This window comes from Marmota marmota, unplaced genomic scaffold (assembly GCF_001458135.2).
Source record: "Marmota marmota marmota unplaced genomic scaffold, marMar, whole genome shotgun sequence".
NCBI lineage: Eukaryota > Metazoa > Chordata > Mammalia > Rodentia > Sciuridae > Marmota > Marmota marmota.
This window is the reverse complement of record NW_026000223.1, coordinates 8777225-8790793: the sequence shown is the minus strand read 5'-3', so window position 1 is coordinate 8790793 and position 13569 is coordinate 8777225. Positions and strand designations below refer to the sequence as shown.

The following is a 13569-nucleotide window of genomic DNA, read 5'->3' as shown; positions in this document are numbered from 1 at the left end:
TATCTCATCATCATAAAGGCTACCTATGCTAAGCCCCAGGCCAACATCATTCTAAAATGGAGAAGAATTGAAGGCATTCCCTTTAAAAACTGGAACAAGACAGGGACGCCCTCTTTCACCACTTCTATTTAACATAGTTCTTGAAACACTGGCCAAAGCAATTAGACGAAAGAAATGGATACACATAGGAAAAGAAGAACTCAAATTGGCACTATTTGCTGATGATATGATTCTATTTCTGGTGATTTCAGTTTCACCAGAAAACTTCTAGAATAAGTAAATGAATTTAGCAAAGTAGCAGGATATAAAACCAACACCCATAAATCAAAGGCATTTCTGTATATCAGTGACAAATCCTCAGAAAGGGAAACAAGGAAAACTTCCCCATTTACAATAGCCTCAGAAAATAAAATACTTAGGAGTCAATGAAAGCAGAGAAAGATCTATATAATGAAAATACAGAACTCTACAGAAAGAAGTCAAAGAAGACCTTAGAAGATGGAAAGATCTACCTTGCTCTTGGATAGGCAGAATTAATATTATCAAAATGACCATACTTTCAAAAGCAGTATACAGATTTAATGCAATTCTGATCAAAATCCCAATGACATTCCTCATAGAAATAGAAAAAGGAATCATGAAGTTCATATGGAAAAATAAGAGATCCAGAATAGCTAAAGCAATCCTTAGCAGGAAGAGTGCAGCAGGTGGCATTGCTATTCCAGACCTTAAACTATACCACAGAGCAACAGTTAACAAAAACAGCTGGTATTGGCACCCAAACAGACTGACTGATAGACCAATGAATGGTACAGAATAGCGGATACAGGTCTGTTCTTTTCTTACTTGCCAAATAGACTTACTTTGCAACACAGTTTTGCTTTTTTGCAACTTCACGTGCAAGCTCCAGGAGATTTTACTCGAGAGTTGAGTAGAATGATTCTTGGCCATAGCTTTGGGTTTTTTCCCCTCCATGTGAGTGATTTTGGCCATTCTAATAGGGCTTGGTTTTTTTGGACTTGACTGAAGCTGCAAACTTGACATTCTACCTGGACCAGAAGGACAAGGAGGACAGTGGACACTGTACAGGGCCTGAGCTTTGAGCCCAGATCTTTCCTAGGGGCACTTGCATATTCTGCATCTGCGGTCCATCTGCGGTGGCTATTGCTGGCATGTCTGTCGATACTTGCAGGTGATGAGTGTCCGCTTTCTTGGATGAATGAGAAACTTTTATTTTGGAAGGAAAGAGGTTTCTGGGGGCAGCTGAACATGGCGTACTTTTTCAGGCTCCCAGTGTTAAGTGAACTTCTAGCTGCAGTAGGGGCAGACATGGACCTCTGAGGATCTTCTCAAGTTGATCTTTTGTTTTGCAGATTTTTTTTTATGATCATTTTCTGTACAATTTTTTTTTCTTCAATGCATTCAACTTGAGCTTATTTGGTGATGTTTTGCTGCCTTTGGGCTGCACAGTTTGTTTCAATGGTACTAGATTTTTCTTTAGTGTATACCTCTTGTTACTTGCAGAGGCTCATGCCAGGATATAGTTGTGTAACTCAGGCATGTTGTCAACACCTTTTCCACATTTTGTGCAGTGAATGGCAGTAGTAAAAGTAAAATATAGTAAAAGTATAAAAAAAATATAAAAAAAATAGTAAAAGTCTGCGAAATATTGTGGGTAGTAAAATTTGTGACTGTCACACGAATACCCATGGGTTTGTGGTGATAGTACTGGAATGGAGGTGGTTTAAAGGTTGGGTAATGCTGATTGAGACTCAATCAAATATCTGAATCTTTTGTCTGTATTCCAGAAGCCATTATTTTTATGGTGACATTAATCTCTTCTGGAAATCCATGCATATGCTCTACTTGGGCCTTGTTGGGATCTGTGAAGTTCTGGTGCCTCAGTGCCCTACATTCAAACTCATGATGTGTGCACACCTTGTCTAAGTAGAGTTCTCACTGGTATTGCCGCAAATTGCCCCAAACAGTAAATTCTTTTTTACAAATAGAACACACACTAGGACTCTTCCCTGGCTTTCAGATCTTCCTTCTCTGGTTCCTCCTGCTTGAAAGTTACTGCAGGGAGAGAAGCCTCCATATTATCACCAGAGGAAACCACACATGACACTACTGAGAGAGGGGGTGACAAAGGGGATGAGGAGGAGGATGAAGAGAACAATGAAGAGAAGGATGAAGAGGAGGAGGAGGAGGAAGAAGAAAGTGTTGGAGGACCAGGTGAAGGAGCAGACATGAGCTGCTCCACAGGAAGAATGGGAGAGTGTGAGGGGGACACTGTTGGGGAGAGAATTGCAAGAGGAGACTGGGAAGTGGCATTGGAGAGCAGAGAGGGACATGGGTGAGGAGATGCACTAGAAGAAGGGGCAGGGAGAGGGATGGTTGGAAGGAGTGGAGGGAGCAGAGTGGCAACAGTTAACACAGGAGGGCAGGGTGGAGTGGAAGAGGGATCTATGAGGATCAGGAGAGGAGGCAACTGACTGGAAGACATCTGTAATGCAGGTGACTGAAGGACAAACTTCAGGGGGTGACTTCAAGGCTGGGGCAGAGAAACCAGAGTCAAGAACAAGATCAGGATCTCACTGGGCATCTAGATTTACAAGGACTTGTGCTCCTGGTCACAATCAGAAGTATTTTCTACAGGTAAATTGATGCCATTATATTCATGGAGAAGGACCTCCTGGAGAGTGCAGGTGATTGGCTGCTTCTTCACAGCACCACAAAGGCTGCACCAAATGGTTTTCTTTCAACTGCCTGCCTTCGAGTTGCTATCAGGCTTTTATGCACACTGAGATCCAATACAGATTCCCACTGAATCAAAGACTTGCCTGAACCCTCAGTTTCTGTTTGACACTGCTACATAAATCCAGTGGCTACTGGTTGCACACATTACTGAAAATGCAACTGGCTATTCGCTATTTCCATATTTTGTATTCATCAAAGCAAGGAGGGCTCCCAGTTTCTCTCTCATCTCTCCCAGACAAACTCCATGCTGGTATGTCACTACCACTCTTTAAATTGAGTTTCTTGGAAGTTAGGGCTGTATCTGTCCACTCTGCTTTTCCATCACTTGGTTTCCCAAAGTCCCGAAAGGCAGGGCTGTGCTATGGAGAGCAGTTCCATCTTTAAACCTACTGGAGGTCACAAGTAACATAGGTGCAAGAGCAGACATGCACATGAGACCTAGTTTAGGAATTTCAATTGCTGAAATCTCTGCAAATGGAGTAAGCTTGTCCTGATGTTTGAACTTTGATGACAAACACTCTTCTCCTTGTGGAAAGACACCACCTCAGTTGTTGATAGTTAAGAGGCAGACTTAAGGAACAAGAGGGTGCCATTGGGTCAGAGTCTGTCTCAGCTTTAATCTTGGGGAGCACAGGTGGATTATCAGTCCTCTCTTTCTTAGACTCAAAGTTTGTGCTGCTGGATGACTCTTTAGGAAGCTCATCTGTTAGAGTAACCTGTGTGTTCTTTATATATTGAGTAATTTCCACAGTAACTGGAATGAACAGACAATTTATGGCATGCAAGTCTGCTGAATTACATTCCATCTCAGTCACATCAGAAATACTGCTGTTGTTAGTCTGAATTTTATCATCAATGTGTACCTCTGCGTGTGTACACTTTCTGCGGAGATTTTTCAGGAGGGTTGCTATGGTTAGAATCTCCCCAAATGTCCTTGTGTCAAGATCCCTGGTTGGTGGTTCAGGGAGGCTGTGAAACTCCCACATGTATACTCTATTCTTAACCTCAGCTCTTTTTTTCGTATCACCAACAAATGGCCCAAACATTTTACCCTTTAAAATTAGTTTACTTGCCCAGACAATGATCCGGGACTGGTCAAGAGCTGCTTGGAAAAGCCTCATTTCCTCCAGAGGTCCTCGCATGTGTTCAGGTACCTCTGCCAGGGTCTCAGCAGCTGCCAAAAGCTCAGGAGCCTAGTTTCTGACTTTATGCTGGATTTAACCAGATGTAACCCCACAGTAAGTCAAGGAACATATAATCATCAGGATTTTAATCCAAGTTTCTCTAGCATTTTTAACTAGAATGGGTGCTAGATTTTTACAAATACTTTTCCTGCATCTATCAAGGTGATCATACAATTCCTAGGCTTAATTCTATGTATGTGGTGAATTACATTATTGATTTGCATATGTTGATCCAATTTTGCATCCCTGGATAAAAGCCACTTGATCATGGTGTGTTCATTTCCTAATGTGTTTTTGAATGCAGTTTGCTAATATTAAGAATTTTGAGTCTATGTTTATTAGACATATTGATCTCTAGTTTCTTTCCTTTGTATGTCTTCTTCTGATTTTGGTATCCAGGTGATACTTGACTCATAGAATGAATTTCTGAGTGTTCCCTCCCTTTCTATTTCATAAAGTATTTTTAAATTGGCATGGTTCTTTACAGGTCTGGTAGAACTTACTAAGAATCTATCTTATTCTGGGTTTTTCTTTGTTATAAGACTTTTAATTGCTGCTTCATTCTCATTGCTTAATACTGATCTATTAGTTTTTCTATGTCCTCATGGTTCAATTTGACTACATTATATGGGTCTAGAAATTTATTCCTAACTTCTAAACTTGCCATTTCAAAATAGTTTCTACTGATTCTCTGGATTTCAGAATGACTGTGGTGATATCTATGTTTTCATGTCTAATTTTGTCAATGTTATTCTTCTCTCTCTTCTTGATAGTTTGGCTTTGGGTTTATCTAACTCATCGTTGCATTGATCCTTTGTATCGTATTTTTGACCCAAAACTTTGTTTCAGCTCTGATCTTATTTCCTGTCTTCTAATTATTTTGAAATAAGCTTTTTTCCTCTCTCTAGAATCTTTCATTTTTTAATGTAGACACTCAATGCATTAGAAATAAAATGGAAGGAACCAAAAGTCACCTCTGTGAAAGGAAACTGAATCTAAATGGTCAAAGTCTCCAATCAAAAGACACAGTGGCAGAGTGGTTTAAAAACCAGACTCAAACATGTGTTGTTTACAAGAGACTCACCTTAAAGGCAAAGACATCCACATACTGAAGTGAAAGGATGGAAAACAATAAAGCATGCAGACTTTCTTCTGAGAACTGCTTTCCTACTATCCCAGACATTTTGATATGTGGTATGTCTATTCCCATTTGCTTCTAAGAAATTTTTAAATCTAGTATTTTTTAGTTTTCCTATGATCCATTGATCATTCAAAAGTGTATTACTTAATCTCCAGGTGTTGAATGATTTATGTTTCTATTTTGTTATTGATTTCTAATTTAATTCTATCATGATCTGGTAGGATGCAAGGATTTTTTTTTATTTGTTAAGACTTCATTTATGTAATAAAATATGGTTATAGCTTTGATAATGTTCCATATGTCACTGAGAATAAAATTAATTTGGTTGCTGATAGGTGAAATATTTTATAAATATCTGTTAATTCCACTTTATTAATGGCACTTTTTATTTCTGAAGAGTCTTTTCCTTAGCTGAAGGATAGATTTGTTGGATGTTAGAGTGATCTTGGTTGACAGCTCTTATATTTACAGTCTTTTTTTTTAAGGGATCATGGCTTTTATTTTATTTACTTTTATGTGGTGCTGAGGATTGAACCCAGGGCCTCACACGTGCTAGGTGAGCACTCTACCGCTGAGCCACAACCCCAGACCCTTATTTACAGTCTTGGTATATATTATTCCAAGCTTTTCTGGCTTTTAGGATCTAGGCTGAAAAATCTGTAGAAATCATGATTGGCTTACCTTTTATTGACAGGATTTATGTTTGTTTGCTCTTTTCAATGATTTTTACTTCCTTTATTAGTTTATTCTTTACATCTTCTTTTAATTCATCGACAATTATAACTATGCAGTTTCTAAATTCATTCTCTGATATTTCTTCCACTTGTTGTCAATGGGATCAGTTGTTGAAGTGTTGTAGATTGTCATGCCTTTTCCCCTTGATTTTTCATATTATTTGCATGGCTTTCAAGCCTAGAAAATACTAAGGATATGACTCCTATTGTGATTCCTAGAAGAGCCACTTCAAGCTTGTCTGTATTTTATCATAAAAGACTAGACTCAGTGTGTAAGCTATTTTTCCCAAGGACATTTTTTTGAAAACAACTGTAGCTATTTTCTTTTTATTTCTCATTCGCCTTACTGGAAACTTAAGAAGAAGAGCTATGACAAATTACTGTGACTCTAGAGGGCTGAGCATATGGACAGGGAAGTGTATATGTTTAGAAAAGACCTGATAAAACCTGAAACTGTCACCTCTGGATGATCATAAGACTTAAGGCAAGCAGGATACAAAATTTCTTGGTTGAGTAATAAAAGCATGCTTCTATGTGTGTCCAGAGGCCCTTGACAAATAATGAGAGGCATACAGGCCCAAGCATTTAAGCAATTCTCTCTCTAATCATTAACACACCATTAATAACATGTAGAATCATTCAGTGGATGCACACAACCAATACAGACTTCAGAGAACGAATTCAGAAAACTCACAAAAGAAACTACAACAAATAGCAATAACAAAAAAATGTCTCTGGGGAGCCAGGATAACCTGATTTTCAAAATTACCACATTGTATTATATTGAATGTCCAGTTTCAGTTTTCAAAAAAGATATGCAGAAAAACAACTGAGTGGCCATTACACAAGAAAACAATCAAGGGAATGTATCCTCGAGGGAGATCATATATTTAATAGAAAGATAATCTGAATTATTTATATTTCATCATTTCAAAAGTAAAAGGTGAACCACATATAAACCAGAAAAAGTATTAAAATCATTTCTCAATAGAGAATATCAATGAGAGAATTGAACTTACAAAAAAAGTATAAATTGAAACTCTGGAAATGAAAAATAAAGTGAAATTAAATATTCAGAATGGAAGGAGGAAACCAGACACTAGCATAAACATTTGCTTACAAATGGCTTGCTGTGAAAAGTGAAGTATTTAAACCCTTCAGTAGCAATGTAGGGTAAAACATGATTTGCCCTGCTAGTAAGGTTTTGGTAATTTCATTTGTTCATGCTACAGTTTTTTGGTAGATTATTTTCTCAGGTGGCAATAAAGGGAAAGGGGAGATATTAAATATCACTACCTATTATTACTAGAAATTTCCTAATACATGGCACTGCTGACTAAAACATTATCTTTGCAAACAGGAACACGTCAAGAAAGTAGAAATTGATTTTGATAAGGTTCTCAAAAACCATTTTTCAAAACCTGTATGCCTTTATTGTGATAGACTATACTTGGAGGAAAGGGAAAGAAAGTTTTAAAATCTAACCTTAACGTTTTGTTAATGGTCATTCTAGGTACTGAGAAGCTGTGTGGACGGGACGGGCATGAGGCCAGGAGAAATGGGGAAGTGACACCACCATGGAAGAAGATTGCAACTGCCTCCCTGAACTTCCCAACAAATGTCTGAAACTGCAGGTGTCCAAAACCCAGCTCACACCTGTCCCCTACCTCTCAAAACTTTTTTCACACAGGACACCTTACTCTACTAAGTGAAAAATTAACCTCTGGGAAGGACTAAACTTTGGATCCATTAGGTGCTGTGATGCCTAGACATTTGGTTCCTGAACAGTTATTGCTAATATCAAGCTGGGGGTGAACCACATGGCCCCAAATAAGGTAGTGGCAATGAGGAGAAGGGTGTAGAAGCACCATTCCAATTAGTGTTTCAAATGCCTTTATTAATATATAAGGGTATTTGAAATTCACTCGTTTAAAGTACACAACTGAATTTTTTTTAGTGTATTCATATGACAAAAAGAAATCACGTTCCTTAGTCCAAGTCATCAAAAAGAAAACCCAAGTTTCAATTCCCAGCAACACACACACACACACAGAAACCCTGTTCACTAGAGTCATCACTTTTCCACTATTCCTACATCCCTGACTTCCACCCTTAGTCCTAAACAACAAATGAATTCTTATATCTAGAGATGTCACTGTTATGAAAATTTTATACAAATGAATGATGCATGGTCTTTGTGATTGTCTTTATTCATTTAACATAATGATTTCAAGTTTCATCCCTGTTATAGCAGGGCATCATTACTTTTATGGCTGAAAACTACCCCATTGTATGTTTGTTTACACATTCATCAGTTAATGAGCACTTGGAAAAGGAAACTGAGGCCTTCTGTGATGAGGTTTTTCCAACCCTCACACAGAATCACCTTTTTAATACAGACAGTTTAGGTACTTTTCAGACTCCAGGTGGGCAGGTGGTTCCATAAACCATTAAAATGCTTTCTTAAATGCAGAGGTGCACCCATCTCTGCAGCAAGGAGATGGGGAGAGGGAAGACTGATGCAAGAAAATCTTACCCATAGGATCTTAGCTTCAGTTAAAATATAGGCCATGTTATAGTCTTGATATGTATACCCCACAAGCTAATGCATGAGACAATGCAAGAACATTCAGAGATAAAATTGGGTTATAAGAGCCTTAAATCAGTGAATTAATCTCATGATGGGGTTTAACTCAGTGGGAACTAAAGACAATGTGACTGAAGGAGGTGGGGAATTGGGAGTGTGCCTTTGGAATATACATTTTGTATCTGGCCAAGTGGAGTCTTTCTCTGCTTCCTGATCATCATATGATCCATTTCCTTCCACCACACTCTTCCGCGAAATGGACTGAGACCTCTGCAACCGTGAGCCTCCTTAAAATTGTTCTCTCCAGGTCCCAATTAAGGTAGCAATTTTAAGTTCCCAAAGGGACAAAAAAAATCTCAGTTTTAATGGGACCAAGGAGACGTCACCTTGAGATGGAACAGGTACTTATGGCCAGACACCTTGAGCAATCCCTTTAAGACAGAAAGAACGCTAGTGACTGTCTGGGGGTCTTGGGAGGTAGCCTTATTTATTGATGCTCCTTTTTAATATCCCAAAGCCTACCATGGATGGAGCAGAGGAATCATGAGCCATTGCAGAGGTGGGGGCTGTGGTGTCCTGTCTAGAGATGGAAGCAGTTAACATGACCATGGCCATCTCAGAGTGGCAGTGACAGTGGAATATTTCAGCTAGAATGTTATAGTCTCCCTGGTTAAAAAGAGGCAAGGCTGCTTACTTCCAAATAAACAAATACAGGGTTGCATGCTTTCAGTCATAGGGTTTATTTTGGTTTGTTACACTGAATGCTGTGTACCATAACAAAAGGAGAGAAAAACAGATGGTTTCATTTTTGCATCAGGCCAGTTAACAGTGAGTTTCTTGGTAATATCCTTTTTGCAGATGGCTTTTGATATTGTTACCTAATTACTGTTGAAAAAGAAATACAGAAAAGCAAAAGTTATATTTTTCTTGTTAATAGTAACTATCTAATTTCACTATGCAACCTCAAGTATGGTGATTAATTAGCATGACATGGCACTGGGGATATTGTAGTAATATGTGCCTGTTATCCAGGAAATTTATAAAGTTTTTCTTCTAGGAATAGTTTCTGACACATGCAAAAAAAGGAAATGTTATGAAATTCATGTTTTATTTATACTCTCTAAACTTGACATGAGTGAAAGGAAAACAGCAAGAAAAAGGAGGGAAAAAAACAATATAGATGGGCAAGTAGATAGAAGAGTTACTATCAATTTGTCGCTCTTTATCAGCAAAGAAAGAGTACATCCAAAAATGCTCTGTGCATCTTCAGTAGTTGTCCTCCCATAATATTCAAAACGAAAGTCATTCTTTGCTGCTGTCCACCTTATCACCCAAACTCCAACCTGAGTCTTCACCTATTACTATACACTGTGTCATCAATAAAATATGTCAATATCCATTCTGGAAGAAATGTTGAGGTCTTCATTGTTTATTCTAAGTCATATACATACAACCAGTCAGCACACTAATTGATTCACCCATTTCTTGTCTCTTGAACCTTTTCTTTTCCTGTTTTTCAATCTTGCTGGTACCATATCTTTCCTAGTATGGAACTGTCTAGAAACTGTCTCTTACCTACTTTACTAGTCTCCAAGTCTGAGTGAATCCATTTTATTGTAGTTTATGTTAGAGAAAGTTGTAGACTATCAACTATACCACGTGAATTCCTCCTCTTACAATAACAGAAACACTTTATGTCTCTTTTCATATCTGATAAAATTAGACTCCTTATCATGTCATATCAATACATGTCTTGACTCAAGATTAGCTATGCAGGTTTTCTCTCCCAGTAGTCACAAGTGAATTTTAAAAACCTTTAGTTAAGAGAGAAAATTTTGGTAACAGGGCTGTTAATTTTCATTTTAATACTTTTCTGAAATTACAATTTAGCCAGGTTCTTATTCTGCTTTATGTCTACATTTTTCACTTTTTCTTAGGCTGCCAATACATTTACCTTCAAACTTTATCACTAACATATCCTTATCACCCTGATCTGAAGTACTGTAGTAGTTTCTCTCTTATCCCTGCCATAATAAACAGTTTTTAAACCCTACTCTCTCAACAGGTAAGTTTAATGCTTATAATATGAATCCTCTGATCATTACTTTCTTTTCCTGTCAGGAAAAGACACTGTCCTCCAGAGCTCCAAGACCCTGAATGAGTTTGACTTTTCTGACCTAATCACAGTGATAGCCCACTTTCCTATGCAGCTCCTATGCAGATGAACTATCATCCTTCTTACTCGTCAAACATTCTGACTTATTTTCACACTGAATCATCCATGAGCAGCTATTTCTCAGATACACATATGGAGCCACATGTTGTATAAAAGAGCCTTGCTATACAGCCACAAAAAGATAAAGGTCTATATTTATCTCTAGGAAAGTCTGGGTATCTGGTTTAGAACTGCTGTCAAGTGACGGGCAGCAGGATTAATAATGAGATTTTTAAAATTTTAAATAAAGAACCTTCAAAGAACCTTGAATGTCACCAACCCCCAATACTTGGTAACACAGAAAACAGCAAACCATTGACTTGACCATCAGTCAAAGTGAGGTATGAACGAACAGCAGACAATTAGGCAAACTCTCTTGCTTTGTTGAACTTATGAATTTTTGTGATGACTACCAGTGATAGGACTGATATATAAAATAATCATTTTTTACATATTTGAAATAAAACTTTAATAATATATTTGGATCCCTACATTTTCTCATTGTAAAAACCTTCTCTCTACATTGGAGGGAGAGTACAGCTGGCAGTCTTCCTGGGATCTCAGAGGTCCTCAATCAAAGCCAGTTCCATCCCTTAGCCACAATCACATGTTAGGCTATTTGTTTCAAAACTGCCCTTAAGGGTTTAAATTCTGCATTCTGACCACTATATATTTCATGAAAATCTTATTTAAATTATTCCTCATGTTCCATTTCCTCCTTTTAAAATAAAGTTAGATACATGGAGTCTTAGTGAGGAAGAAATATAAAGGTGAAGAGAGAATCTCTTTTGTCAATTTGTCACCTGGAGCCTTATGTGAGGAAACAGAAGGTATTATTATTCATTAAAGAGATTTCTTTAAAGTATTTCTTATTATAAGTAATTAACTTGATAAATTTCTGGCTAGAATTTGTTTACATTAAATATTGTTACATTAATATGATACAAAATTAACATCAAATGTTTTAACTTAGCCTTATTTTAGCATTTGAAACATAGAAATCAAGATGACACCACCTGAATAATAGTGTTGTCATACTAAGATATTGTTAACAATAAAAATTTACTTTATAAATTGTATCTTTTTGTTAACAATATAATTTTTTCAATCATTTTTACCTCTATGACTCGGTGCTGTTAGTATTGCTGTCTTCCATTGTAGATCTGTATAAAAGAAATAGCATTTCCTTTAAAGTTAGAAAACAAGTAATCAAGCAAAAACAAAAACAAAAAAAGTAACAAAAATTTAGATTTATGCTAAATAGTCAATGAATATGTACTAGCACTGTCTTAGCATTTCATATCCCATTCAAACATCTACAGTTTTGTCTTTTGCAAATGCTAATCTAACTTTCAAAGATGTAAAGCATTTCTTTAAAATATCAAACTAAAAACCTATCCATCCATTATTTTAATTTGTCTGTATGGCAGATTAATATATCTATTGTAATATTATACATATTGAAAAATATAATTTATACAAACATTTTCAAATTCTAAAATTATCATTTCTTTCAGAACTGTCTCTGTTGATCTCCTTAGCACAACTTAACTGTCAATGCAAGGAATTTGGTGTTGCTTGGAAATTTGACAGATCCTCCCTAAAACAATCATGGTCAACATGGTTTTCTATCTGAAAGGGACTGAGGATTTATTGAGCTGCTTCAATTGTTCTGGGTCTCCAGGGACATGAAGGATATTTAACTGCTAGAAAGTTGAAGTGAGCTTTCATGTGTGTTTTATCTCTTATTTAATGGTTCTAAACAAATCTAAGAGTTGGGTGACAAAATAAATGCTCTAATATCCAATATTACAAAGACTGACATCTGGAGAGACTAAAAGATGGATTATCAGCATAGAAACCAAGAGCGAGACTTCCCTAACCCTGAACCTGCACCTATGGGAGCAGGGGAGGGACAAAAGAGAGGGAAAGAGAGAAAGATGGAGCAGGAAAGAACTCAAATCTCTCCCCCTTATCAACATTTGGGGGCAGGGGAACAGACCATATTTAATCGAATTAGAAGCATCAATACTGTCCTCAATCCAGATTTAACACTTTAATACCAATTTGAGAACAGAAAGCAATGTGGAATTCCACAGCCATTTTGTGGAACACACAACTGACCAGTCACCCTATAAATCATTTGTGAGAACCTAGGCAAGGAAGGGTTTCTTCACAGAATATGGACGGGGAATGAGGACCCCACTTAGGATCCCAAGGAAACTGTCTGGGAGGAGTTCTCCATACAGTCTCTGCAAAACCCTGGGCAATGAATGGAAACCAGGCAGGAAAGTTGCATCCCTCGAAGGGTTCTGGGAACCCAAACAGGGAGGAGGCCCTCTGTACTTCCCCCACAAAAACCTAGACAGGGAAGGAATGCCCCATACAGTGTCCCCAGAACTCCAGAGGGAAGGAATGCTTCAGGTACCCCAGCAATGCCTGTGGGAGCCAGGGCAGAGACAGAGGGGTAGCCCACAATTCCCAAAGGCAGGAAATAAGAGCTCTAATCCAAGCATGAAGGCAGTTTTGGCCTCAGAAGTAAGGGAAACCCTTAGGACTGATGCCTTTGGTGACTATTGAAGTTGGGGGAAAAATAATGGGAAATTGCCTGAGGTCCTAAGAAATCTAGAAGGTCTGTCCCCCTGGTTATGGCTACAGTTCAGGCCTGGGCATTCAGCAACATAGAAGGACTGTCCACACATCATTGCTACAACCAGTAGAAAGCCAAGCCTAGAAAATGTGTGAGTCTAAGGAAGCTTAAAAGGAATACGTTTGGACCAAGATCAGAATCACTGGGAAGTCAGTCAAAACAGAGTTGTGTAGGTCCAAGAGAGTGAATAGCCACAGCACATAGCCTGACCTGTGACCACAACAGGTGAATCTCTAGACATTGCTGGGAAACTGGTTGTGTACTGCCTCAGTCACAGTCAGCAAAGGAAAATAGCACC

The 13569-nt window shown here is 37.9% G+C and overlaps 1 protein-coding gene and 2 pseudogenes across 16 annotated transcripts in view; all 3 read right to left on the bottom strand.

The window, feature by feature from the left end:
- Nucleotides 1-728: 728 nt before the first annotated feature.
- On the bottom strand, nt 729-1744 carry LOC107155343 (annotated as a pseudogene).
- Nucleotides 1745-1842: 98 nt separating this feature from the next.
- On the bottom strand, nt 1843-7509 carry LOC125613199 (annotated as a pseudogene).
- A 1526-nt stretch (nt 7510-9035) lies between these two features.
- Nucleotides 9036-13569, bottom strand: part of LOC107155401 (A disintegrin and metallopeptidase domain 3-like) — an 86603-nt gene continuing 82069 nt past the window's right edge. For 9 of the 16 annotated variants that reach the window (XR_007343689.1, XR_007343693.1, XR_007343692.1 and 6 more), the window contains one exon: nt 9047-11784. Coding sequence is in view for 3 of the 16 variants with exons in the window: in XM_048792730.1 (XP_048648687.1) it covers nt 11742-11784 (43 nt within the window). In the remaining 13 variants the exon portion in view is untranslated. Of the gene's footprint in view, nt 11785-13569 lie in introns of all 16 variants that reach the window. The other 7 variants (XR_007343696.1, XR_007343699.1, XR_007343697.1 and 4 more) reach the window with 4 other exon arrangements.